The sequence below is a fragment of the Canis aureus genome, chromosome 21, assembly GCF_053574225.1.
Source record: "Canis aureus isolate CA01 chromosome 21, VMU_Caureus_v.1.0, whole genome shotgun sequence".
In the NCBI taxonomy this organism is placed as follows: domain Eukaryota; kingdom Metazoa; phylum Chordata; class Mammalia; order Carnivora; family Canidae; genus Canis; species Canis aureus.
In genome coordinates, this window is record NC_135631.1 from 39636642 (window position 1) to 39664069 (window position 27428).

At 37.7% G+C, this 27428-nt stretch overlaps 1 protein-coding gene across 2 annotated transcripts in view; it reads right to left on the reverse strand.

The window, feature by feature from the left end:
* Positions 1 to 27428, reverse strand: part of RELN (reelin) — a 498583-nt gene that overhangs the window by 184608 nt on the left and 286547 nt on the right. For both annotated transcript variants that reach the window (XR_013360335.1, XM_077863957.1), the window contains exons 10-11: positions 26461 to 26701; positions 4434 to 4579 (exon numbers count right to left, since the gene is read on the reverse strand). Coding sequence is in view for 1 of the 2 variants with exons in the window: in XM_077863957.1 (XP_077720083.1) it covers positions 4434 to 4579; positions 26461 to 26701 (387 nt within the window). In the remaining variant the exon portion in view is untranslated. The remainder of the gene's footprint in view (positions 1 to 4433; positions 4580 to 26460; positions 26702 to 27428) is intronic.

Consider the following 27428-nt stretch of genomic DNA (forward strand, 5'->3'; position numbering starts at 1 on the left):
GTGTCATTATAGATATGTTTGCTCATTTTCTGTAATTTCCAAGGATTTGGAGCAAGTGGAGAAGACTGAAGCACACTGACTTGATTCAATATTCTAATATTCATTACATTTGTGGAGTTCTTCTTGAACATGAATATTCTAGTGATGGCAGTAAAGAAAGGTATTTGAATAGCAAAAACATACAATGCTTGCATTTGGAATGAAAGAGCAGTATACGAAATCTATATTATAGCGGGGTGTTTTTCTACAAAACTCTCTCCCACCTAAAGGCAGTTTCAGCGAGGTGAGATATGGTGGTTGCCAATTAAATGATGTGTTTGTAAGGTTAAGCCAAAGCTTAGAAAGACTCATAAATTATCAGTGTATCCATTAAAGTTTCTCTCTTGCTGAAGTAACAGATGTGTCTTCTTTAGGAAAAAGAGGAAAAAAACCTTTATGATCCCACTTAAAAAATAAACCTATCAACATTGGATTTAGGACAGCTTTATGACATGAGAGGCAAACAGCTCTCATCATCCTAGTGATGTGAGATCAAATAGTTTGACTCAAATGTGAGAAAACAGGAATTTTTGGGAAACTGGATTCCAAAAATTGTGGCTTTCTTTTCTTTCTTTAACATTCATATGAAGTGTTTTGAAATTATTAGAGAGGACTGTATATTCATGTTTTCTCTTTCATAATTCTTATGGAAGAAAAATGTAGTTAACAGAAGTGAAAATATATATATTATATTTTAACATATATATATGTTAACAATTTATTTACATTTTTTTATTTTTTAAAAAGTGACCTCAAAACTAAGAGCTCAATCAATTCAATTGGTTGCTCTTGAGTACAGTGGGGATTTACTATCTACATTTTTTGTCTGTTTCAGCAGGTGAGCCAATAATGATAAATTATCAGTGTGGGTGGTGAAGACTGAGTTGAAGAATGAGACAAATATTTGGTAAATCTGGTTGGTTAAACAAAACACAAAGAATTTCACTACCAAATTCCTAATATGTTTTTCTTTGTTAGATCTTACTGTAGTTTTGTAAAAATATTTCATATTAATTTAGTTTTGTGACAGTCTTTTTTCCCTGAAGCTATGATTTAAAGTTATCATGACAACATTCTTCCTAGACCAATAAAGCAACACTTGGGAGTGAGTAGATGGGATGTGGAGAGGGGAGACAGACACACAGACAGACACACACACACATTCATGGACTAAACTAGGATTTTTATCATAACTGCAAACACAGAAAACACTAGATCCTCTCCTTATCCTTTTATACCTTTATAATATAATGCCAAGAAGGATCACTGGGCAACCAGATGAGGGCAACAATTAGGTAAATCTGGGGGTGTGTGGCCTGATATCCTTTTCCTAGGGGAAAAGCTACAAATAAACCTAAGATGTAGTTGCTAGAGTAATTTACTGCTTTTAGAACTTAGATGAATTAATTGTATATCAATTAGAGTGGCACAGGTGCTTTCGTCAAGCACATTATTCTGCGTTATTGGAACAGAGACCTGCTGACAATAGTGTGGCCTGAAAGTATTAGCCTCTTAACTGTGGCCAAAACCCTGATACATCCTCAGTACTGAGAAGTGGCCAAAGAGCATAATTGAAACCACCTGAGTCACTGAGTGAATGGCATTTGTTTTGATGTTCCTCTGTGTCTGTACTGACTTTAGTTCTTTTTTCAAGCATAACTGCTTTTAGTTCCCTCTTTGTTTTGGGAGACAAATGATTTGGTTTAGCCACAAATTCTCTTATATCATTAGTGCTCTGTGAAAAGGAATGTCTGCTCTGTTAATTGGAATAATTTTTTGCAAGCTATGTCTCTGAACTAATTTTCTAAGATATGTTGGATTTCTTCTAATATAAAATCAATTCCTTTTAAAGCTTAATTCATGGTTTTCTATTTGCTTGTACTAAATTTTCACTAATGTTCTTAGCAGATTGCTGGATGGACCATTAATCCATCTAAAAAAGGCTTTTCTTTTGTTCTTTTATAGACAAGCTTTGATGATACAACAAGCTGGAAAAAAAAAAGGAAAAGAAAGCATTATGGGACAGGGACCTAGGTGGATATGAAGGCTATAATTAAAAATAAATTTTATCTCCCCCAGAAGAATAAGAGTAGTAACATTAAAGACTTCAGGAGAGAGGTAGATAGGGTTTTATGTGAGTATGATAGTTGTCCTTCTGGAGATTGTGTTTCTATCTCTGCTTTAGAGGGATAGGGGCTGGATATCACTTGTGTTTCTATCTCTGCTTTAGGGGGATAGGGGCTGGATATCACTGGGAAGCATCTGTGCCCCCAGGGGATATGGGTCTCACTGAAGAGGATGACTTCACTTCCACATGGATGGTATGAGCTTGGAGAGATGAAGAAGTGGAGGTCAATGAATCTCTTGTGCTTCAAGATTTGGGACTCTCTCATAGGCAGTCAAGCTCCATAACCAGGAAAGGGGTTTGAATTGATTATATATATATATATATATATATATATATATATATATATTGAATTGATATTTTGTATCAGGAATCAGAAAGGGAGAACTGATATACTGGTAATGGTTCCTTATCTCCAAAATGTAGGTAAAGAAGCCTTGTTTGCATTGTCAAAATTTTGGAGACTATCAAAGCGCATTGATTTGTAAGGGGAATGGAACACTCCCTGTGTAGTATAACAAGGAAAGAAGCCCGACTCTTGGGGAAATCCTAGAGATGGAACAGAGGAACAGGAGTTGCTGGTTCCTCAAGGAAACACTCGAGCCACACTGGGCATGGAACTTCAAGTATGCCAGGACCTTCCAAGGAGAAGAGGTTTAGGGACTGAAGAGTTTTGAGCAGCACTGCTAGGCTCTGAAGGAATGAGTTCCCTCAGAGTGTCAGCCTCCTTCAGAGGTATACTTGGCCTGCCACAGGCTGGACATCCTTAAGGCAGGGCTGGGTCAGCCACAGCAGAAATCTAGCTTTCAACAGTGAAAGACTCCATTGGAGTAGCTGAAGGTCACAGCAGCAGTGGTAGATCAGGCTGCTGGCCAGATTCTGTCCCATTGGGTCTGAATACAGTTCCTGGACAATGCAAAAGAAGCAGGGAGCCCAAGAGAGCCATGGCCTTCTTGTCTCTTGGGCACTGACAAGTCCCATCCAATTTTGATTTAATTTGTTGAGATCAGAGAGACATGACTCCCTCAAATGCTGTTTTTGGAAAGTTTCTCACCATTAATACTTAAATTATTGCTATCTTATATTCATTATAAAATTACATTTTATGTTAATTTCATTCATCTTCAACAGAGTCTTAGAAAACACATACTAAACAATAAAGACCTGGTATTCTGATCACATGTGTTTACTGAAAACATTTCTAGAGTTTGCTTTCCACTAACACTACCTTATGAATTTAGATTCTCTGAACCTGCAAATTTTTTTCAACTCTAACTTCCAGGAAAATGCTGCTCATTGGTAGGAAATATCTTAAGGGCCACAGGACCTAGAAGAAGGCACCTCGCTCAGAATGGCCAGAAAATACCACCACCAAACTATGCTCATTGCTTTAGCTCTCTTCTTCGTCAACATCAGCTCATATTTCTCCTTCAGAAATCTCTCAAAGAGGGGCACCTGGGTGCCTCAGTTGGTTAAGCGCCTGCTTTCAGCTCAGGTCATGATCCTAGCATCCTGGGATCAAGCCCTGCATCAGGCTCTGCACTCAGTGGGGAGTCTGCTTCTCCCTCTCCCTCTGCCACTCCCCCTGCTTGTGCTCTCACTCTCAAATAAATAAAATCTTAAAAAAAAACTCTCAAAAATAAATTTTACTCCCTAAACAATTTTTATAGATCAAAACCACATTCCACTAAAAATCAAGTAGCAGCATCTATAAATCTCTAGGAAGAAGACTGAAAGTCTCAATATAATAGTAGTAGAAAGATTTTGTCTTCTATACACATTGAAGAAAACGTTTTCCCAGTAAAAGCTGAATAAACAAAGATGAACTATAAGTGCTTCAACTGCAGTTAAAAGGTATTTGTAATTACAAATTTTTACTACATAGAAAAATAGTTGATTCTTTAATGAAGAATGTTTAGGGCAAGTGTAACTATTTGTCCCGTCTGTAAGAACAATCAGCTTTGGGGCACCTGAGTGGCTCAGTCGGTTAAATACCCGACTCTTGATTTTGGCTCAGGTCACAATCTCTGGGTCATGAGATTGAGCCCCACATTGGGCTGGGTGCTCAGCACAGTGGTAGCTTAAGATTCTCTCTCTCTCTCTCCTTCCGCCCTTCCTCCCTCTCTCTCTCTCAAATAAATAAATCCTTTAAAAAAGAATAATCAATATTGATTTAACTATGCTTTTGCTATTTAATAATAGGCACTTAAAAAATGTTCAGTGGAATAAATATAAGTGCTATACACAGCATGGAATAGCAATTACTCACCCTGTAGGCTGGCTTTCAAATTCTTCTGACCACTGCTCTTGAATATCCTCTGTAGAAAGATCTACATCCCGGGTGGTGGCAAAATTGAACTCACTTCCTTCATTTCCGTGGAAATAAATAGAGTTGCCTTCTGACTGACAGCTATGCTGTAGGTGAAAAGAGAGCAGGGGGTGACTGTTGAATTGGTTTTGTAGCTGGATCTGTCTTACCCATGCATAATTAGAATTTTTAGAAAAGTCACTATATTATTCCCTCTATGATGGACTCTCAAAATCAGAAGAGCTTGTTACTTCTTTTTTTTTTTTGTCCTGTTTAATTCAATTACAATTTCTTTCTAACTTATGAAGTTATCACAAAAAAAGGAGTCCAGGGGCCATTTGAGCTTTGCCATGTCAGCCTTCAGTATGAAACAAGAATATTTTAATTGGAATAATTTCCCATCTTTACCTAGTCCTTGTCATGGGAATTAAGAGTGATAATGACTTGCCATATATTTTCAATACTGTGCTTATGGGCTAAATCACACTGACCTTTTCAATATTCTCTATATTTCTGGCTTGCCATTCAAGCCTTTTGCGATTTGTCTGTAAATGGGATAGGAATAGAATAGCCAGCTAATCAAAACATGGAATATAGAAAAGGTCAAAGTAATCCCTGATATGATCGTATATTCTCAGCTACCTCTTGAATAAAAGTTTCTGGTAAGACCTAAGTAGTACATGATGGCTCCCATGAAGAGCTGGGAAATCACAATCTTTGTTATTCTCCCCCAAAGCACAAGATTTGCAATGAATAAAGAAAAAGAGTTTCTTGTGATACATTTTTTAACCTATATTTTTTCAGCTTAAAGTGAATAGTCAAAGGTCAGATCAAACTCTGGAGCTGAGTAAACTGAATATTTACTTTTTTTATGTATAAATCTAAGTTTTTATTAACTAATTTTTGGTAGTAAGTCACATACATAGAAATACTAGTAAAAGAAAGATCAAACAACTTTTTAAGTTTTATATACCCTTAAAATGAAATACAAATGAAGAAAAATAATTGGACAGAATATATCTGGTCCAGTGACTGTGAGTTCTGTAGAGCTGGGATCATGTCCATTTTGTTCAGTGCTGTATATACAATGTTTGGCTTATATAGTAGAAATTTAAAAAATTGTTGAATAATTCAATGATGAATGAATGAATGATACGGCTGTGCCTTTTCAAGTAATCAGTTATTCTTTTACAGAGAATTTACTATGTAGAAGGCATTAAGGAAGGTTAGGGGGGAGGGGTTTATAATGAAGTATAATAATACATAATCTTTGCTTTCAAAAAAATCCCAGTCTCACTGAGAGATATCAAAGATAGGTCTCAATGTTAGGCAGCAGATGCCAAGTGCTAATGAGTGAGAAAAGGTAAGAATTGCAGTCCAGGGCTGGTCTAGATGCATAAGTTCCATGGATGAACAGGTTTTTAACCTGCTTTAAAGGATGGATAAAAATCCAAATTGAATGACAAGTATGAATGAGTGACAAAGGTGATCAGAAGGCATGATTTTGAGAATTTGACCGGAGCCTGACAGTAAAACCACCTTAGAGAGCTCTACAATATTCTGTTGGCATGGTGTCCTAAAATAAGGGAGTGATTTATGCAAAGAAACATTTTATGACAAGCTGGTTATGGCTGGTAAAATCAATTGAGGAAGAGTCAGAGTACTATTTTGAAAGAGTTAAGTAGATACTCCCCTGTGGTTCTTTTGTTTTGTTTTGTTTTGTTTTTTTTTGTTTTTTGTTTTTTTTTGTTTTGTTTTGCTTTTTGATTTGTTTCCTTCCCCCACCCCCCCTTTTTTTTCTCCTTTCTCTTTCTCTTTTTCTTCTTTTTTTCCTTTCGTTTTTTTTCTCTTCCCTTTTTTTTCTCTTTCTCTTTTCTTTCCTTCTTTCTCTCCTCTCTTTTTCTCTTTTTCCCAATACAACTTGCTTTTGGCCACTCTGCACTGAGCAAAATGACTAGAAGGAAAACCTCACCTCAAAAGAAAGAATCAGAAACAGTCCTCTCTCCCACAGAGTTACAAAATCTGGATTACAATTCAATGTCAGAAAGCCAATTCAGAAGCACTATTATACAGCTACTGGTGGCTCTAGAAAAAAGTATAAAGGACTCAAGAGACTTCATGACTGCAGAATTTAGAGCTAATCAGGCAGAAATTAAAAATCAATTGAATGAGATGCAATCCAAACTAGAAGTCCTAACGACGAGGGTTAACGAGGTGGAAGAACGAGTGAGTGACATAGAAGACAAGTTGATAGCAAAGAGGGAAACTGAGGAAAAAAGAGACAAACAATTAAAAGACCATGAAGATAGATTAAGGGAAATAAACGACAGCCTGAGGAAGAAAAACCTACGTTTAATTGGGGTTCCCGAGGGCGCCGAAAGGGACAGAGGGCCAGAATATGTATTTGAACAAATTCTAGCTGAAAACTTTCCTAATCTGGGAAGGGAAACAGGCATTCAGATCCAGGAAATAGAGAGATCCCCCCCTAAAATCAATAAAAACCGTTCAACACCTCGACATTTAATTGTGAAGCTTGCAAATTCCAAAGATAAGGAGAAGATCCTTAAAGCAGCAAGAGACAAGAAATCCCTGACTTTTATGGGGAGGAGTATTAGGGTAACAGCAGACCTCTCCACAGAGACCTGGCAGGCCAGAAAGGGCTGGCAGGATATATTCAGGGTCCTAAATGAGAAGAACATGCAACCAAGAATACTTTATCCAGCAAGGCTCTCATTCAAAATGGAAGGAGAGATAAAGAGCTTCCAAGACAGGCAGCAACTAAAAGAATATGTGACCTCCAAACCAGCTCTGCAAGAAATTTTAAGGGGGACTCTTAAAATTCCCCTTTAAGAAGAAGTTCAGTGGAACAGTCCACAAAAACAAAGACTGAATAGATATCATGATGACACTAAACTCGTATCTCTCAATAGTAACTCTGAATGTGAACGGGCTTAATGACCCCATCAAAAGGCGCAGGGTTTCAGACTGGATAAAAAAGCAGGACCCATCTATTTGCTGTCTACAAGAGACTCATTTTAGACAGAAGGACACCTACAGCCTGAAAATAAAAGGTTGGAGAACCATTTACCATTCGAATGGTCCTCAAAAGAAAGCAGGGGTAGCCATCCTTATATCAGATAAACTAAAATTTACCCCAAAGACTGTAGTGAGAGATGAAGAGGGACACTATATCATACTTAAAGGATCTATTCAACAAGAGGACTTAACAATCCTCAATATATATGCTCCGAATGTGGGAGCTGCCAAATATATCAATCAATTATTAACCAAAGTGAAGAAATACTTAGATAATAATACACTTATACTTGGTGACTTCAATCTAGCTCTTTCTATACTCGATAGGTCTTCTAAGCACAACATCTCCAAAGAAACGAGAGCTTTAAATGATACACTGGACCAGATGGATTTCACAGATATCTACAGAACTTTACATCCAAACTCAACTGAATACACATTCTTCTCAAGCGCACATGGAACTTTCTCCAGAATAGACCACATATTGGGACACAAATCGGGTCTGAACCGATACCAAAGGATTGGGATTGTCTCCTGCATATTCTCGGACCATAATGCCTTGAAATTAGAACTAAATCACAACAAGAAGTTTGGAAGGACCTCAAACACGTGGAGGTTAAGGACCATCCTGCTAAAAGATAAAAGGGTCAACCAGGAAATTAAGGAAGAATTAAAAAGATTCATGGAAACTAATGAGAATGAAGATACAACCGTTCAAAATCTTTGGGATGCAGCAAAAGCAGTCCTAAGGGGGAAATACATCGCAATACAAGCATCCATTCAAAAACTGGAAAGAACTCAAATACAAAAGCTAACCTTACACATAAAGGAGCTAGAGAAAAAACAGCAAATAGATCCTACACCCAAGAGAAGAAGGGAGTTAATAAAGATTCGAGCAGAACTCAACGAAATCGAGACCAGAAGAACTGTGGAACAGATCAACAGAACCAGGAGGAGGTTCTTTGAAAGAATTAATAAGATAGATAAACCATTAGCCAGCCTTATTAAAAAGAAGAGAGAGAAGACTCAAATTAATAAAATCATGAATGAGAAAGGAGAGATCACTACCAACACCAAGGAAATACAAACGATTTTAAAAACATATTATGAACAGCTATACGCCAATAAATTAGGCAATCTAGAAGAAATGGACGCATTCCTGGAAAGCCACAAACTACCAAAACTGGAACAGGAAGAAATAGAAAACCTGAACAGGCCAATAACCAGGGAGGAAATTGAAGCAGTCATCAAAAACCTCCCAAGACACAAGAGTCCAGGGCCAGATGGCTTCCCAGGGGAATTTTATCAAACGTTTAAAGAAGAAATCATACCTATTCTCCTAAAGCTGTTTGGAAAGATAGAAAGAGATGGAGTACTTCCAAATTCGTTCTATGAAGCCAGCATCACCTTAATTCCAAAGCCAGACAAAGACCCCACCAAAAAGGAGAATTACAGACCAATATCCCTGATGAACATGGATGCAAAAATTCTCAACAAGATACTGGCCAATAGGATCCAACAGTACATTAAGAAAATTATTCACCATGACCAAGTAGGATTTATCCCCGGGACACAAGGCTGGTTCAACACCCGTAAAACAATCAATGTGATTCATCATATCAGCAAGAGAAAAACCAAGAACCATATGATCCTCTCATTGGATGCAGAGAAAGCATTTGACAAAATACAGCATCCATTCCTGATCAAAACTCTTCAGAGTGTAGGGATAGAGGGAACATTCCTCGACATCTTAAAAGCCATCTATGAAAAGCCCACAGCAAATATCATTCTCAATGGGGAAGCACTAGGAGCCTTTCCCCTAAGATCAGGAACAAGACAGGGATGTCCACTCTCACCACTGCTGTTCAACATAGTACTGGAAGTCCTAGCCTCAGCAATCAGACAACAAAAAGACATTAAAGGCATTCAAATTGGCAAAGAAGAAGTCAAACTCTCCCTCTTCGCCGATGACATGATACTCTACATAGAAAACCCAAAAGTCTCCACCCCAAGATTGCTAGAACTCATACAGCAATTCGGTAGCGTGGCAGGATACAAAATCAATGCCCAGAAATCAGTGGCATTTCTATACACTAACAATGAGACTGAAGAAAGAGAAATTAAGGAGTCAATCCCATTTACAATTGCACCCAAAAGCATAAGATACCTAGGAATAAACCTAACCAAAGATGTAAAGGATCTATACCCTCAAAACTATAGAACACTTCTGAAAGAAATTGAGGAGGACACAAAGAGATGGAAAAATATTCCATGCTCATGGATTGGCAGAATTAATATTGTGAAAATGTCAATGTTACCCAGGGCAATATACATGTTTAATGCAATCCCTATCAAAATACCATGGACTTTCTTCAGAGAGTTAGAACAAATTATTTTAAGATTTGTGTGGAATCAGAAAAGACCCCGAATAGCCAGGGGAATTTTAAAAAAGAAAACCATATCTGGGGGCATCACAATGCCAGATTTCAGGTTGTACTACAAAGCTGTGGTCATCAAGACAGTGTGGTACTGGCACAAAAACAGACACATAGATCAGTGGAACAGAATAGAGAATCCAGAAGTGGACCCTGAACTTTATGGGCAACTAATATTCGATAAAGGAGGAAAGACTATCCATTGGAAGAAAGACAGTCTCTTCAATAAATGGTGCTGGGAAAATTGGACATCCACATGCAGAAGAATGAAACTAGACCACTCTCTTTCACCATACACAAAGATAAACTCAAAATGGATGAAAGATCTAAATGTGAGACAAGATTCCATCAAAATCCTAGAGAAGAACACAGGCAACACCCTTTTTGAACTCGGCCATAGTAACTTCTTGCAAGATACATCCACGAAGGCAAAAGAAACAAAAGCAAAAATGAAGTATTGGGACTTCATCAAGATAAGAAGCTTTTGCACAGCAAAGGATACAGTCAACAAAACTCAAAGACAACCTACAGAATGGGAGAAGATATTTGCAAATGACATATCAGATAAAGGGCTAGTTTCCAAGATCTATAAAGAACTTATTAAACTCAACACCAAAGAAACAAACAATCCAATCATGAAATGGGCAAAAGACATGAAGAGAAATCTCACAGAGGAAGACATAGACATGGCCAACATGCATATGAGAAAATGTTCTGCATCACTTGCCATCAGGGAAATACAAATCAAAACTACAATGAGATACCACCTCACACCAGTGAGAATGGGGAAAATTAACAAGGCAGGAAACAACAAATGTTGGAGAGGATGCGGAGAAAAGGGAACCCTCTTACACTGTTGGTGGGAATGTGAACTGGTGCAGCCACTCTGGAAAACTGTGTGGAGGTTCCTCAAACAGTTAAAAATAGACCTGCCCTACGACCCAGCAATTGCACTGTTGGGGATTTACCCCAAAGATACAAATGCAATGAAACGCCGGGACACCTGCACCCCGATGTTTCTAGCAGCAATGGCCACGATAGCCAAACTGTGGAAGGAGCCTCGGTGTCCAACGAAAGATGAATGGATAAAGAAGATGTGGTTTATGTATACAATGGAATATTACTCAGCTATTAGAAATGACAAATACCCACCATTTGCTTCAACGTGGATGGAACTGGAGGGTATTATGCTGAGTGAAGTAAGTCAATTGGAGAAGGACAAACATTATATGTTCTCATTCATTTGGGGAATATAAATAATAGTGAAAGGGAATATAAGGGAAGGGAGAAGAAATGTGTGGGAAATATCAGAAAGGGAGACAGAACGTAAAGACTGCTAACTCTGGGAAACGAACTAGGGGTGGTAGAAGGGGAGGAGGGGGGGGGTGGGAGTGAATGGGTGACGGGCACTGGGTGTTATTCTGTATGTTAGTAAATTGAACACCAATAAAAAATAAATTAAAAAAAAAAAGAGTTAAGTAAAGCTTCCAGAAGTTCAAGAGAGTCGGGGCATATGATCTTGGGGGGCGTGGTCATTTCACAGTGGTAACACATAAGATACACCCACAGAACCTGTCATCATGTTAGGTAATACTGTAGCGTGTGGCAAGCATCACCTGCTTGAGAATCTTCTTCATACCACAATGAATACAGTTTATTCACAGATGCTAAACTGAGCTCATTATATGTGATCCTAACTCACACAAACTGATGAAAACTAGGGTTCAGTTTATTTAATAGTAGGTAGAAATTGTTAAAAGGTGACAAAACCAAGAGTCCACTACTTTTATCCTGTAAAGACTACAAATGCTAACTAAAATAACAAAGATTACTTTCCTAATAAATCCACCAAACTCTAAGTAACGTTTTTTACAATTATCTTCACATTTAGTCATTGTCTAAGGAAAAGCCATACATAAAACATCTATATGTATGAAATTTAATTACAATTTAAAAGGACATATTTAGGTAATAAAAAGAGTGACCTACTTAACATGAAACCTTAGTCATTTCCAGCTAAATATCAATTTAATTATTTCAGTTTTGGTTTCATTTGCCTCAGAGTTGTTTGTTAACATTTTAATTCCATGTTATAAATTAAATGTTTTGTTACTCTTCCAAAATTTGTATTATTAAGATTTTGATATATATTTTAATTCATCTGAGATGGAAAATTTATGCAAAAAAAGTCATTAGAAAACAAGATATTGTTTAACTGCATCTTGTTAAACTGATTTCAGAAAATTAAAATCAGTTGGCGTTTTAGAAAACTAGAAATAATTTTAAAGCACCTTTAGTTAGTTATTTTGTGGTTACCAAATAGATTTGGTAGTTGAATAGATCGTTTGTAATTGTATACTTATTGAAAATTATCTACCAAATATGCATTTTGACACTATGACTACAGAGTGCCCGCATATTTACTGTATCAAGGATCAATAAAGCAATCTGAAAAAATATTAATACTCACCTTAATTAAATGTTACCCAGTTTTCATGCTAATCTAATAGGATCCAAAAACTAGTAGGGTCTCTGTCTTTGGTGAGTTTCCATGAAAGAGACAATGGGATAGTTTTTGGCATAGTTTTATTATTTCTATAGGGAAGGAGTTGTTCTTTAACAGCTTGTAGTGAAAGAATAATGATGCCAAATCTAAATTCAAACAGACAGGGCAGTGGTTTAAAACAATCAGTGCTGGTCTTTCCACTGCAAATATCCCAATCCTGTCTGTCAGGTTTATAGGAAGATTCACAGTTAGTTCTCTTCTCCCTTCCTAAATAGGCCCAAAGTCCACTGGGTGTGGAGGGAAAAGTACTGCTCTGTGAATATTCTCTTCTTCATAGCCTCAATGCTGCAACACATTACCCCCAAAAAAGCAATATGCAAAGTAAACAGCCACAGCTCAGTGGGTGGTGGCTCAACTTCTCTGCTCTCCTAGCAAGATGGGGTTGTCATTTTCTGGGCAGCAGGGCCTGGGAATACACACACACAGCAACACATGGCTGCTTGACTCCCCACCATGCTAAGGAGATCAAGATACAGCTTCTGCCTCTGCCATTCTGAGTTGAACCCAGTGTTTTCAAGGTTTAGAGTCAGGGTAATACGAACAACAGGGTCATATTGGGACTATAAAATAGGGGCTAGTTGGTGTGAGATTGGTGTATTCCTGAGTCATGTGAGCAGGAATGAGAGCAGGAACAAGCCTACTTAGTGGTTGACTGTATATAGGCCCTATATTTAAGAATCCTTAAATTCTTAAAAGGGGACAGTTTAGGGTTCTCATTCTGAGGATTCCTACATCAATTACAAGGCAAGTCAGAGCTCCACGTGAATTCTGTTTTAGAATTTGTCATGGAGGCTCAAAAATCTTAGAATGGGCCTGGTTTTCCAGTAACTCTCCAAACTAAGAATTTATGCACGAATGCATTTGGACTGGGATAGAATTCCCTGGACCTCAGCTTGTTTGATACTGCATCTCTGCCTCTGGATGGGAATGCATGGCCTGCTGGGTTACAGGGTTGCCTGAACTCTTCCCTAAAATCTACCTCAATTAATTCAGCACTTACATGAATTGAGGAGATGAAGGTTGGAAAAGAACAAAATCCTAGAAACCAAAACCAATCAAGATGACAAGAAGTGAAGACTCATTTGCTATCCATCCTCAAGAAGTCTGAGGATTGGAACCAGAAGACCTGTTCCAATATGTTTGCTCTACTTAACAGCTACATGGTTTTGCATAAGTCAGTTAACCTCTGCAGGCCTGAATTTCTCAGGGTACAGAATGATGTCTGTAATATCTATTCCCTAGAGGTGTTGTTAGAAGCACAAGTGATATTACTTGAGGAAATGTGTTTCTGAAACTTCCGAGTGCTATGCAATAATCTTATTTTATTTCTGGATATATATATTTTCCAAAAATAAGCTGTTGTATTCCATACTCTTAGCAGTAGGTGATACAGAAATAGAAATATATTTAAATCCATTTTTAAGTATGTTTCTCATTAGAACAGTCTTTAAAATTTTTCAAATCAACTTAAAACCTTTAGTAAAATGTAAAAGAGTATGTCCCAAAATACCATATGGTAAAAATACCAGTAGCACTCATTCACTTTTAGGACAAACAGAAGCATCAATTAGAAGTTTAAAAGTCCTCCAAATTTTGGCAGATTACCAAAAATTCTCTGAAGACCGGACAATTTAATAATGCAAGATGTCCATTACCACTTTTTTCTACTGATGAACTTGCACTGGGTAATATCAGTATACTATGTTAATAATCCAAGCAAAATGTGCATTGAAAATATGAAAAGAATTTCAGGAAACTGCTCTCAGTGATTTTAATACCCAGCCGCTTTTGTTCAACATTTATTCAAACTCATGTCATTTTTATGTAATAACAATTAAAATCTAAACAATTTCAAAAGATAGTTAAAGGTCTAACTTTGTGAGATACACAAACTCTTGGTATGATACAAACAAGAGTATTTTGGAATTCAGGAGTATTTTGAGTATACTAAAAATCTGTCAGGTTTTTTTTTTTTTTTTTTTAGCAAATGATCATAAAATTTGATTTCCTGAGTTCTAGCTTTTGACTGACTTATGGTGAATATATATCAAGTAACTAAGCATATATTTGGGACAAAATAAAGGTATAAATTCTGAAGATGGCTTTAAATATTTCTATTTCTAGCCCTCCTAATATGCATTAATTATGATATTATAATTATTTTTCCTTTGTGTCACTACTTTAGCACTGATCAATGACATATACTTTATAGTTCTAAGTTCTGGAGATCTCCAAATTTTAAAAATCCCTTAAATATAGTCCATATTTGTTTCTACTTGTCAATCGAAAATATTTTCCTACTTTACAGTTAAATGAGTTTCCTTTACTTGAAAAGCAGAACACAGTGTAGCCAAGTGACAAGAATTTGCCATTCAGAAAAGCATCAACAGGAAACATCAGTGCAAATTCCTCAATATAACAAGTCCTTGGCCACAATTCAGGATAACATTTTTCTAAGGTTGCTCCCTATCCTCTGCTGCAAATGTTAATGACTTCACCTCTGTACTTGTAAAAGTACTTGCAATCGCCCCCACCATAGTTTAATTAGGTTTTCATAAAAGATGAACACTGAGGCACCTCTTAATATTATCTCCCTGGGGTCTAATGGCCCCGATGCTTCTTTCAGGCATCTGTAGCTTTACAATTTATTTTTTTGACGATATCCTTTTTGTTGGAATGAGTATATTGGGCATTTGGGCAATGCCAGCTTGCAGAGAGCTGGTAGCAGATGGAATGAAATCTGCCTGGTATGCCTTCCCCTCCACATGAGCAGAGAGCCATCCATTTCCTCCATTAAGGAGTTGTCACTCAGCCCACCCAGCTGGAAGACCATTTTTGATAGCCAAGCTGGTTGGTGGCAGACAATTCAGATACAAAGTGCACTTTAAAAGGAAGCTAAAACATCATTTGTAGGAAAATTGAAAATGCATGGCTTCCACCACAGCCAATTTTTTAATGACTGTAATATTTTAAGTGATTATTTTTGCCACTTCAGATTGCTCCTTAGAGAGGAGAGGTTTTTTAATTAAAATCTAGGCAATGCAAATAGATGAGATATGAGGAGCAGAGGAAAGAGAAATAAGATGAATAAAATTAATTAAAATGGCATTGTTGGCAGAGTCATAAATTAGCCAATGTCTGGCTGGAAATAAAATATATTGGTATAGGAGTTTCTGGACTACACTGAGATGTGTGATTGAGTGATTGGAAATCGACTGACTTATAGCCTACACATCATTGTGTTTCCTAAGCCTTTCTCTATGCTATAGCTATTATCATATAGAAATACATATTTCCTACATCCTGGGTCAATGGTCTTTAAAGGTACAGGTTTTTGTACTATTTTGGAAAAAAAACAAAATAGGAATAGAATGATTTCTTTCATGAGGCAAAATGAATTTCTGTCATTTTCCACACATTCAATTTCTAGGTAATTTAATGCCAGTTAAAAAACTGAAAACTTGGCTATGAACATAGTCCAGGTGCAGGAGGGCTGAAGTGCATTTTCTCTAGTCAACACAATAGATTCAACCATAGTGAGTGGATTTAAGGGAGCTTAAAGAGTATTTTTTCTCATTGTTTTCTGGATTCGCTAAGCATTCACATTTGAACCACTTTTCACCAAGATTCATAAAGATTCGATTTATGGTATATTTTGTGACAAGTGTATAATTACTTGGCAATAGTTATGACAACTCTAAAATGGCAACAATGACAGATTTGAATTGGAGTAATGAGAGTAAGAATAACAATGTAAAATTCCATAGGGTGTCGTTAACCTTGTCTACGGAGATCAACTTGACTTTCACAGGGTCTGAGGTTTTCGGACTTGCCTTCTCAAATTAAGGCCAAGGATGCCAGGCACAATATGGGAGGCTATGAGAGATTGAGGAATGAAAGGGCTGGCTTTATAGTCAAATATACCGGGCTACAAAAAATCAATACTGTTTGATCCTGGGAAAGCCATTTGGCCTCTGCGAGCCTCTGTGTTTTCATCTGTGAAATGGGAGTAATTGTGAGGATTAGATGAGAAACTGTAGACAAGAGACCTACTAAAGATTGGGGAATCTCAGGAAATCAGTAAATGTTCATTGCCCCATCTTCATTCATTTGCTTAACAAACCTTACTTCAGTGAGTGCCACCGTGCCGGTTACTGTGCCATGTCCTGTACTAGGTACAAAAATGATGACAAATGTTATGTTCTTGACATTCATATAGAGTAAAAGAAATCTCACAGAACATTGTGTTAATTACTGATTAAATGTGGCAGGTTCAGATCCAAAACAAACAAACAAAAAGATGCATCCATCAGGGAGGTTCTGGGGTTTGTTTGAATAGTTACTTCCAGTAGAATTTATAAAAATTATTTATGCCGTGTTATCACCACCCTTGTCATGGTGATTTGGCTCAATGCCATGTTTCACTAATGCTATTCCACATTAATTACTATACAAATAGGCAGCATTGGAGGGAAATTGTGAAAAGCACACTACTTATGTTTAACCCTTCATCCCCAAAGTACTCTTATTAGCTTGACAAATTATATTCTGGCTCATTCTACAATATCATGTACCCACCTCTTGGGGGAAACATGACAATAAGAGCAATGCAATCCAAAGTGAAGAACATCCCAAGCAAAGGGAATTTACGTAGACAGCAGGCAATTAACCAAGCTGGAATCTGGCCAGAGATCATAGTTAACCTTCTGATTCTTAATGGAAAAAGACATGGGAACACGGACTAGCCACAAGTCTTACTGAGCTCAGGTTTATTCTCATTAGAAAGCTGGGACTCAAATCCCTGAAGTTCTACACCAGATAGTTTCCAGTACAGTGATTTGCAAAGCACTTTTCTGGAAAGCTTATCTGATTTCCTCCTGTTTGTCTTTATACTCTAAAAAGACAAAATGAAATAATTGAGTGGATCACTTAAACCTTTTTCTGGGATGCTTAATTTCTGGAAGACAAGTTGGGCATGATAGCAGGAAGCTATTGATCTACCTGGGGATTATACCCTCCAAAATACATGTTTAAAAGTGAACTCTGCTTTGAGTGTGATCATCCCTTTCACCATTTGTCTTAGGGTTTTTTTCATTAGCCTTCAACTTGCATTAAGACTTTAAATTTTCAGACAAATTAATTTACATTTTTTCATAATTTGGACATAATGACCTTTATTCTGCATTAACAATTCCACAATTTATGACAAAAGTATTAGACAAGTGACAGCAGAATCCCAGAGTGAAAGTTCCAATTCTTATTCAGAACTGGAGACTTGCCTAGCGTCCACTGGGACAATGAATTTGGCAAATGCTTAATGTACAAGAGCTATAAGAAAATTAATAGACTCTCCTGTTCTGACTTAATGCTTCCCTTTAATGGGTTGTTGATTTACCTAATGGCTGTTGTCTTCATTAGGGCCTTTGGTGTTTGTTAAACAGGAAAATTGTCATTATTACTGCATATTTATCAACAGTAAATGTAGCAAAGAGGAGGCAGTGTGTCTAAATGGAAGTGGTAATAGATAAAAGATTAACATATGACCTTTCTAAATTCTGTATGCCTAGTAAATCCAAATCCCTGGCCTAAATTTAAAAAATTTAATAAATTACTTTTTAAGGAAACTTCTTTTAAATACATGTGACCAAATCACAGCCTATTCTAAAGGACAAACCTTCCTAACAGAATCTGTGACCTTTAGTGTGGATTTACTTCTCAACACGAGTTGACATAAATGTGTAGAAGGAGTAATCTGGAATTCTTTGCTAGGCACCCAATGAACTCGGGTAATAAATAGAGAAAGATTAGCAGGTGCAGGCACAGCCATCAGAGTGGGAAGGGTTCTTAAAAAAGAAGCGTAACAGCACCTATCTCGCAGTGATCTGCATTTAATCTGTGGGTCAATTCCAGAGCTGGCAAAAGCCAGTGATTTATGCCTTTGGAAGCCCAGAGTAACCAGGCAAGCTGAGCAGATATAAACATTTATTAATGGGGAGTGAGCAAAACACTCTCTCCCTCTCTCTCTCTTTCACACACACACACACACACACACACACACACACACACAGATACCAAAGAATCACAAATGATTCGTGCTTTCAAAATACAAATTTTGGCTGCCACTGAAGGTGAGAATCACTTCCATAGCATATTATCCATTTAGAAACTCTGCTTCATGGGGTACTATTAAAGGATGAGAAAAAAAGAAAAACAACACCAAAACCAAAAAACTTGCTCGTCATTCATCCCTGGGCTTGCCTCTGAGTGCTTCACTGATCTTTTTGGCTCTTCTCTGTGATGGAGAGTTATGGAAAGCAGGCTGCTAGCTGAAGGAGCTCCAGGTTGGCCCTCCAAAAACTTATATTTATTGTTTTTCTTTGAGCTGGAAATTAAGGATGTTCTCAGATTGCAGGATGTATGTTTGAGGAGCTCAAAAGAGATGACTTTGTTGAATGTATCCAGATGATTCAAGAGTAACTAAGGAAAATGGAGCAATAAACCTCCATTTACTGACACCCATGGTCTATCTACTTACAGATATAAAACTTGGACAATAAGGCCTTCCTCATAGTGCTGGCACCTACAAAGCACTCATGAAATGCCATCATGACTACTATTCCTACTATTGTTGCTACTATTATTTATCATCATAGAGTGCCTATTATTATTATTATTATCATTATTTAGCATCATGCTAGTCCAAGTATTCCCAGATATGAGATTCCTATCCAAGGTGAAATGCTGATCCTTGATACTGTGTCTTATCTGGAAAGAGCTAAAAAAAACCTTAAACCTTGATGGCAAAACCAAGACCATTGTCACAGAGCTGAAGCACCAGAAGTTACCCTAAGATTAACCGTTCTCCTGCTTCAGACAGGAAGAATGTGCCTCCCACTTTTGAAAGTGGTACAAACACCCACAGCCACCTGACAGGGAGAGGCACCACCATGGGATGGGCGCTGGCAGCGGGGTAGCACTTAACTCCTCTAGCAACTGCAGAGGAACTGGCAGCTATACTCTGTGCCTTTTGAATAGGAACAAATGACACAAATAATTCTTGATTATTCTAGAAATCATGCACAGAAGTTACAAAGGGATGCACTATTCTGTAAACGAAGGCAAAGTCATCTTAACCAATAATTACCACACGTGATTCAATACTGAGTGGGCTTCAGTCCGCTTGCCTTGTGAGTCCACGACCTGCTTACTCTGGGATATTGCTAATGAGAGTGGTGCTCTGGGGAGCTTTGTAACTTGCAGCTTTGTAACTGTATTTATTGGCATTTAGAGCCCCACCTACTTGGTCATGAACAAAGGGCTGCTTAGGGATTTGTGGGAAATAAAACATCATGATGGTAATTAGAAGCATAAGAATGTGGTGTGCGTCTTCTTCCAATAGGCAAGTTTTCTGGAAAAACATTGGAAGATGAGTCACGCAAGGCCATGAACTTGCAGAGGATGGAGGAGAAACACAGAGGCTGTAGAGGAAGAACATATTAGTTCCATAACCTCTTACAGCTTACCAACCCCAAATCAAAAAGCACAACCAATATAAATCCAGATTCTATATTAAAAGCCAATACTGTTATACATCTATTTCATGGTAATTACCAAAGAGCCAACAGATGGTTATGGCCTTCTACCAACCCAGGGGAGATTTAAACTGGTGACTTATAATTGCAATTCTCCAGATCACATAAACTCCTTAAGTTAATTACTCTATTTGGTCTTATATCATTCTGCCCTACTTGAGAAAAACAAGAACAGGCTCAGATGAAATGAATTAAATATTCCCAAAGAAACTGAAAAAAATAATCTAAAGAAGACAAGGAGAAAAATGCACTGTGAATGTGAATCGTTTTCATCTTTCTTATTTGACCTGACACCCTCAAGCATTATTTTCGAGGACATCAGCTAGATAGTTTACATACTCACTACTTTCTATTCCTTTGTTTTATGAACAGCAGAACTTAAAAAATCATTTGATGTTGATAATAAAAACTATTAATAATGCTGATTACATGAGTGGCACTGAAACTTAATTCCAATGGAAACCATTTATCTTGATTGCCAAAGGTCACATATATGGGCACCACTTGTGTCCAACCTAATCACTTTGATGCATTTGATTCTGATATTACTTCAATGATATATACGAATGACATAATTTGTGGAGTCTATATTTTTTGCTATCCTATTTTCCCACGCGTCATAATCAGAGATTTTGGCTCAATCCTTTGCCTTCTACACATTTTCCTCTATGTTCGCTTCCTTGTGGAGCTTATTCTCAAAGTTTCAGTAAAGAGGACACATATCTATTGAACCCTTTCTATGTGCCAGGGACTGTTCCAAGGGTTTTATATGTATTTTCTTATTTGATTATCACAGCTTGAGGTGGATACTATTATTATCCTGTTACAGATGAGGACACTGAGCAGCTAAGACGTTAAAAGAAGTTGCCCCAAACCAGATGGCTAATGAAGATTTGAACCCACATAGTTAAGCCCATTTTTTAAATTTATTTTTATTTTTTAATTTTTTAAAGCCCATTTTCTTAACAGTTGGACTGTCTCTGGTTCCATTCACAATATTTTCAACTTCCTTCAAGTCATCAGTGAAAATGAAATTCATTCTTTCCTCATAAACTAGATCTTGTTTTTTCCAGCTTTTCATTCATTCAGCTAACACCTAACAACAATCCATCATGTGTCAAACACAGGAGATTAAAAAATGGCTGAAATACTCCCCAAGCTTAAAAAACTGACATTCTAACCAGGGAGACAGAAACATAAAAGGAAAGCGATGTTGTAAATGCTCTCATAGAGGTATAGGTCCTGTGTAAGAGAATACTGAAATGGAACTAGTTTTGTATCAGTTTTGGTTGATGGTCTAATAAAATAGGTGGCAACTACTCCACATTCTAGGGTAAGGGTTGGATGGACCAGCTGTAAGGACCTAGTGAAAGAGGTGACAATAGGGTTTAGTTACTCAAATTGCAGGGAGACAAACTTAAAGTTGATGTGTGTAGGAAGCTGGATAGCAGAGAAATGATTTCCTTAGAGAGGACTGGTGGTAAACTGTGAGTCCCACCCATGATTGTATCAGAGGAGGAAGGTACCTTCTTCTTTCCTCAAGCCTGGTGCATTGGATGGTATGCTGGATGGCCTTGGACTAGTGCCTGGAGTTGCCTGGAAGATGGCTAGGTAAGAAGAGGGCTGTGCTTAGAAGTAACGACTCTCCTCTCAATCATGAATCCAAGGTGAATGTTTACTGGAGAGTAGGCTTGGGCCCATGGACACAAGAAACAGCCTACTTTGTCTGAAATCCTGCCCCAGATGGCTCCCTGACAAGAAGGCCGCAATGGAAAGAAGTTGTAGTCATTAACTAGAGGCCCAGGGACTGAAAGTGAAAGCCAACATGAGAGATACATAAAAGAATGGCAGGTGAGAGATTCCCAGCAGTAATGTGAATGGGGAGATTTCCAAAGAGCCCAAAGGTAGATCGAAGAGAGAACCAGCTCTCCAAGGGATCAATAATTCCAGCTTGTAACAATATCTGCCTCTTGCCTCTTCTGCTTCCTCCACACCCAACCCTGGAGGGTTCAGAGGCTGAAATCTGGGGTGGGGGGTGGTGAGGAAGAAGGAGCAGGAACTGACCACCACCTTCTCCATTCCCACTGCAGGAGACCTAAGCTGGAAGAGGGTGGAGAAGCTACAGATGAAGCTTGGAGCTTAGGTTATTATGCTGAACTGATCATATGTATTATTGAACTGAGACTGTTTGAGAGACTAAAGTGATTGGATGATTTATTTGGTCTCTTGGCAGTCTTGGGACCTAGGAAGAGGACAGAGACAAAGAAGATTTCAGATCGAATCTGAATGGTCACTGGGGGAAACAAAGAGATGTTTCCCACAGCCAGTCTCCAACCCCAATTCCTGCTGGATCAACCTAATACTTATAGCAGCCCAGAGAGGAGAGAGACATTAACGATGTAAAAGGTCACATGGACAATGACACTGGAACAAGGGTTTTCAGGATGCTGGGGAATTACCAGACAGAGAAAAAAGAAGGTGAAAAGCATGTCTTAAGTGTAGGAGTGTGAAATTCTGTACTCTGTGAGGCTGGAACACAGCGGAGCAGGGGATGTGGATGAAGGTCTAGGCCCCCATGGGAAACCATCGGAAGTCCTGAGTATGGAGGGAGCATGATGTGATTTCTGTGAAGGAATGATGCTGGAGTTTATGTCAGTGGCATCCTTATACATGGTCTTTGCCTCCTAACTCCCTTGTCACAGGCAGTCCGCTGCCATGAGACTGTCGGTTTCTCTTTCTTTAGCATCACATGATTCTTACACTATACCACCTCCCACACTGGTTACCTATTGCAAATGCCTCCAGCTTCCATAAAGAAAACATGTCAATACTCCCATCCCCTTAAGTTTACTTGAGGTCAGCAGTCAATACCTGTGTTGGTCTAGTAACCAGGACCATGAAAACAAAATCAGCTGGAAGGGCGTGGAAGAGAAGAAAGAGACCAGTGCTTGGGCTGACCTTATATATTCTAATGTATATATATATTCTAACGTATAAAAATCAGCCATCTGGAGGAAGGAATGTGCAGTACAAATGGAATACAGCTGGAGCAAGATCAAGAAACAGGAGAAAAACAAGAATCTTTTAACCTATACTCAGAGAGTGATGGGGAAGAAAATGGGCAGATAATTTAAACGGATGTTGGGAAGAAACATGGGACAAACAGAATCACACTGGCTTCTGTTTGTGACATGTAAGAGCAAAGCCACGTGGTGAATGAAGTCAAGATCAAGTCAGATTCCTCTATGTGAGTCCTGGCTCTCCCATGGGTGAGAGGGATATATTGGACAAGTTACTCAACACTTCTATGTCCACTTTCCACATCTGTAAAATGGGGCTAATATAGCACCTGCTTTATAGGTTTATAAAGAGAAAATTACATGAGAATAATATATATGTATATCCCTGTGTATATGTGTGTATATGTCTGTGAGTGTATATTGTGTGTGTGTGTGTGTGTGTGTGTATGCGTGCATGCATCTGGAATATTAAGTGCTCAATAAAAAGTAGCCCTTATTACTTAGACGAAGAGTAGTATGTCTGTGCCTGGACATTTTTTCCTCAACTGAGCTCTGTTTTGTAATTAAGCACACTTTCTCAATTGCTGTTAAACTCACTCTTTGATTTAGTTAAGATGTAAACATCTTGGAAACTTTTACTGAACACGAAAGGTAATAGGTAGAACAAGCAAACAGACGTAATCCTCAAAACCAAATAAAGCAATGTTTAAAACATGCCTTGTGACCAATGGGAACATGGAGATATGCTCTTGTTTTTTAACTGGTTGTATTTAGTTTTTGTTTCAGATGCCACCAAGTGAAGGAGAAATATTTAATGAAGAAGTTGCATATAGTTTAAATAAACAATTTTATTTCTAGAACTCCAAATCACTGGGCAAAAGCCACTTTATCATGCTCTGATGTTTGAGCCAGAAAGCAAGAGGGTGGTCATGCAAATGAGGTATAATGACAGTTCTTAGATTACATTATTGCAAAGATTTAAAAGGAATTTTCAAAAAGAAACATCAGAGAAAAATTTCTACCTGACAGTCACAGTGGTTTTTTTCGTAGGTCACCAGGCAAGTCTCAAATGTGTGACTGGTAAGTTTGGGAGTAAGATGACGGACCACAAAGCAAAACTATAACCCACACAAGTTGTAATTTAATAGAACATCACCGCTGAAGCAAAACCACATTTCATGCGTTTTTATCATGGGTAGTACTAAAGTACAATCCATTAAGGAACTGAATGGCTAATTAGATTAGTATAACAGCTTGTAAAACAAGGCATAAAAATTGCATTTATATAGTTAAGGGACTCTGAGTCCAAATGATAAATGATCATCATGGGGAAAAGGATGTAAATCCCAGGCCCTGAGGTCCCCGTGTGTTTCCTGGGCTTTCGTGTCTTCTCACCAATGTTGAACAATGTCAACAGAAATCCTTCTAAACAAGTGGCGGTGGATATGACATGAGATATCTTTACAAAGGTTCTTTTCTACACCCATATGAAAGGAATCCATGGATTGTCTTGAAAGGGGCCAGAGTTTTAGAGTTTTTGTCAGAATGAATTTCCATAAGGTTTTCTGGGTGTTTTCTCACATTGAGCTAGCATGAGGCCCATTCCTAACACCAGTCCATTAGTGTGATTTCATCAACTTAAAGTAAGATATCTAGTGTTTGAGTTGTTAAGTAAGAAGTTATGGTGTCAGGGGAGTTCCTGTGTTGAAGGATTCTAAATAATTTGGAATCATTTTTCTAAAATTCGAAAAAATTATTAAAAGGAGGTGAACATCTAAGATGTTTACCTCCTCTGTGCAGCCCGTTGTATCAGTAAATCATATTTTAAAAAATTCTCTAAGCTGTATTTGCACTTTACTTTCATATTTTGGAAACTTGAGAGGGCCCAGTTGAGGGTCTAATGGCAGTCTTTATATTGCCTAGGCACAATTCCTTGCTCCACACACTCTCTGGGCAGGCAAGCCCATGATTTTAATTTCCATGCAAAAGGCTATAAATGCCACACTTCCTCTGAGTTCCTCATGGCTTTCTAACCTCCCATCAAATATTTCTTCTTGCCCATCCCCAGGATTATCAGGATCAAGATGTCCGCACTGTACAGCATGATGACTATAGTTAATAATACTGTACTGCATATTTGAAAGCCGTTAAGAGAGTAGTTCTCATCACAAGAAGAAAATTTTGTAAACGTGAGGTGATGGATATCAACAAAACTTATTGGGATGATCATTTTGCAAGACATACAAATATTAAATCATTACATGGCACACCTGAAGTTATTATAATATTATACATCAAATACACCTCAATTTAAAAAAGATCTATATGGAAAAAAAAAGATTTATATGTCCAGAGTGAATTCATCAACTTCTATGAACTTGCTCCTCCTTGCTTCCATGAATGGCACTGCTGTCCACTCAGCTGCCCAAATCTTGTCCTCACCACCTGCTATTCCCTCATCATCTCAATTGGTCCTGAATCTTCTCCATTCCTTCATAAAAATCTCTATAATCCAACCACATTGTCCCCTCAGTCTGGACTTCCATTACCAGCCTACCTGCACTTTCTCCCTTGTATCCCATCCTCCACCTCAAAGGTGTACTTAAAAAATCTAATCTGATTGTTGGATTTATTTGGAGCAATTCAGTGACTTGCTACACCTTCAGGATAAAGTTCACACTCTATAGCAGCTTGAAAGATCTTCAAGGTTTTGTCACTGGCCACATCTTCAGACTTCACTATCACAAGTCTCAACTCAAAATCTGTTGAGAACTAATTTGAACATTGTCTAAGAGCTTTGTGCTCTCACTGTATGTATTCTTTATGTATGTGATTTCTGATCCTAGAAACACTATTCCTCCCACCCGGTCAACTTTAAATTATCTTTTGGTCTCTTCTTAGATCACTATCTGAAGAATCTTCCTAATTCCTTGAGACTGGATTTGGTATTGTATATTGTACTTCTGGAGCTCCAAACGTCCCCAGCAAATCACAGAAATTGTATTGCTTTGTATTTGCATGTTGACCCGTCTAACTACCCCCACTAAGCTGACAGCCACGTGAAAGGAAGAAACATATTTGCCTTTCTGTGGTTATATTCTCTACTGTTCAGCCCAGGACATGGCACAGTGATTCCTTAAGGATACTTATTAAATGGATGAATAAATGAATGTTTTTTGTATCAATGACTCCCCATCCTTACAAGAGAAGGTAACATAAATAAGCATATTACTTATTCCTTTACTAGTGGATTTGGTAAGAATAGTTATCTTTGTCTAATTTGGTTTATTAAGCTTTAGGTGTCGGAGGGAAGGAGAAGAAACAAAAAAGAACTCAAACCTTAACTGTAGCTCCTGGGAAAAAAAGCCAGTTGCCTGTGTCTACTGGATCAAGAGTGTCTTCTAAAATGACTTGTTTGTGAGCTGAGTTGATGATCAGGATGTTATCTAAGGCCCAGCAGGCTTCATACACTTCGCCTACATGGAGACTTTCTTGCTTCCACTGAAACTGGACGTTCTCCCCTTTGGCGTCTTCAGGAAGATAGAGGATATGGATGGTTGTGCTGACATTGGAAGGGGCTCTGCAACATACAGTGAGATAGGAATTGGTGCCATATCTTAAAGTGCTATATAATAAATGAACAAAAAAGTTCAACAGTATCCATTTCTTCTTTTTTGTAGATCAATTTTGTTTTCTAATTAAAATTGTAGTTTCATTATTTTAATAGTATATGTATTGCAGATTAAATACTCATAATCCCTTAGCCCTCAAATCTTTTAGTATATGCTGATGATTAAGATGTTCATATTAAGTGATGACAGTTTAAACATTAAATGTCTTCAAGAGCTCTTCTTTTAATGCAAGGCAGACACTGAGTATATTCAAGCCAGTAAAGGAATAATTGAAGAGACAATGGCATACACTTTATGGGTCCTGTAAAAAATCAAAGTGTTTCCAGCATAGTTTTTTGCATGTGGCAGAAAATTGCAAAAACTCAAATAATCTCACAGTTAATTTTATTTGATACTAAAAAGAAAAAAAGTAGAAAGACTATAAAATTATCTTAATTTTGATTCTTTCCTTGAAATTTTGTATCTATGAGAGACTACTATATGCTATTACATAATCTGTGTTTAATAACTTATTTCTAGTAACCAGATTCATTTTTATTTGCTTTGTTTATATCAATGCGCATTTTGCCATGAAAATTAAACACTCTATGTAATTCTTCACAACTTCATGCAAATAAATCTTTAAAAGCTTGATATGATTTAACATGATTTTTATAGTTAGAATCTAGGCCCTTC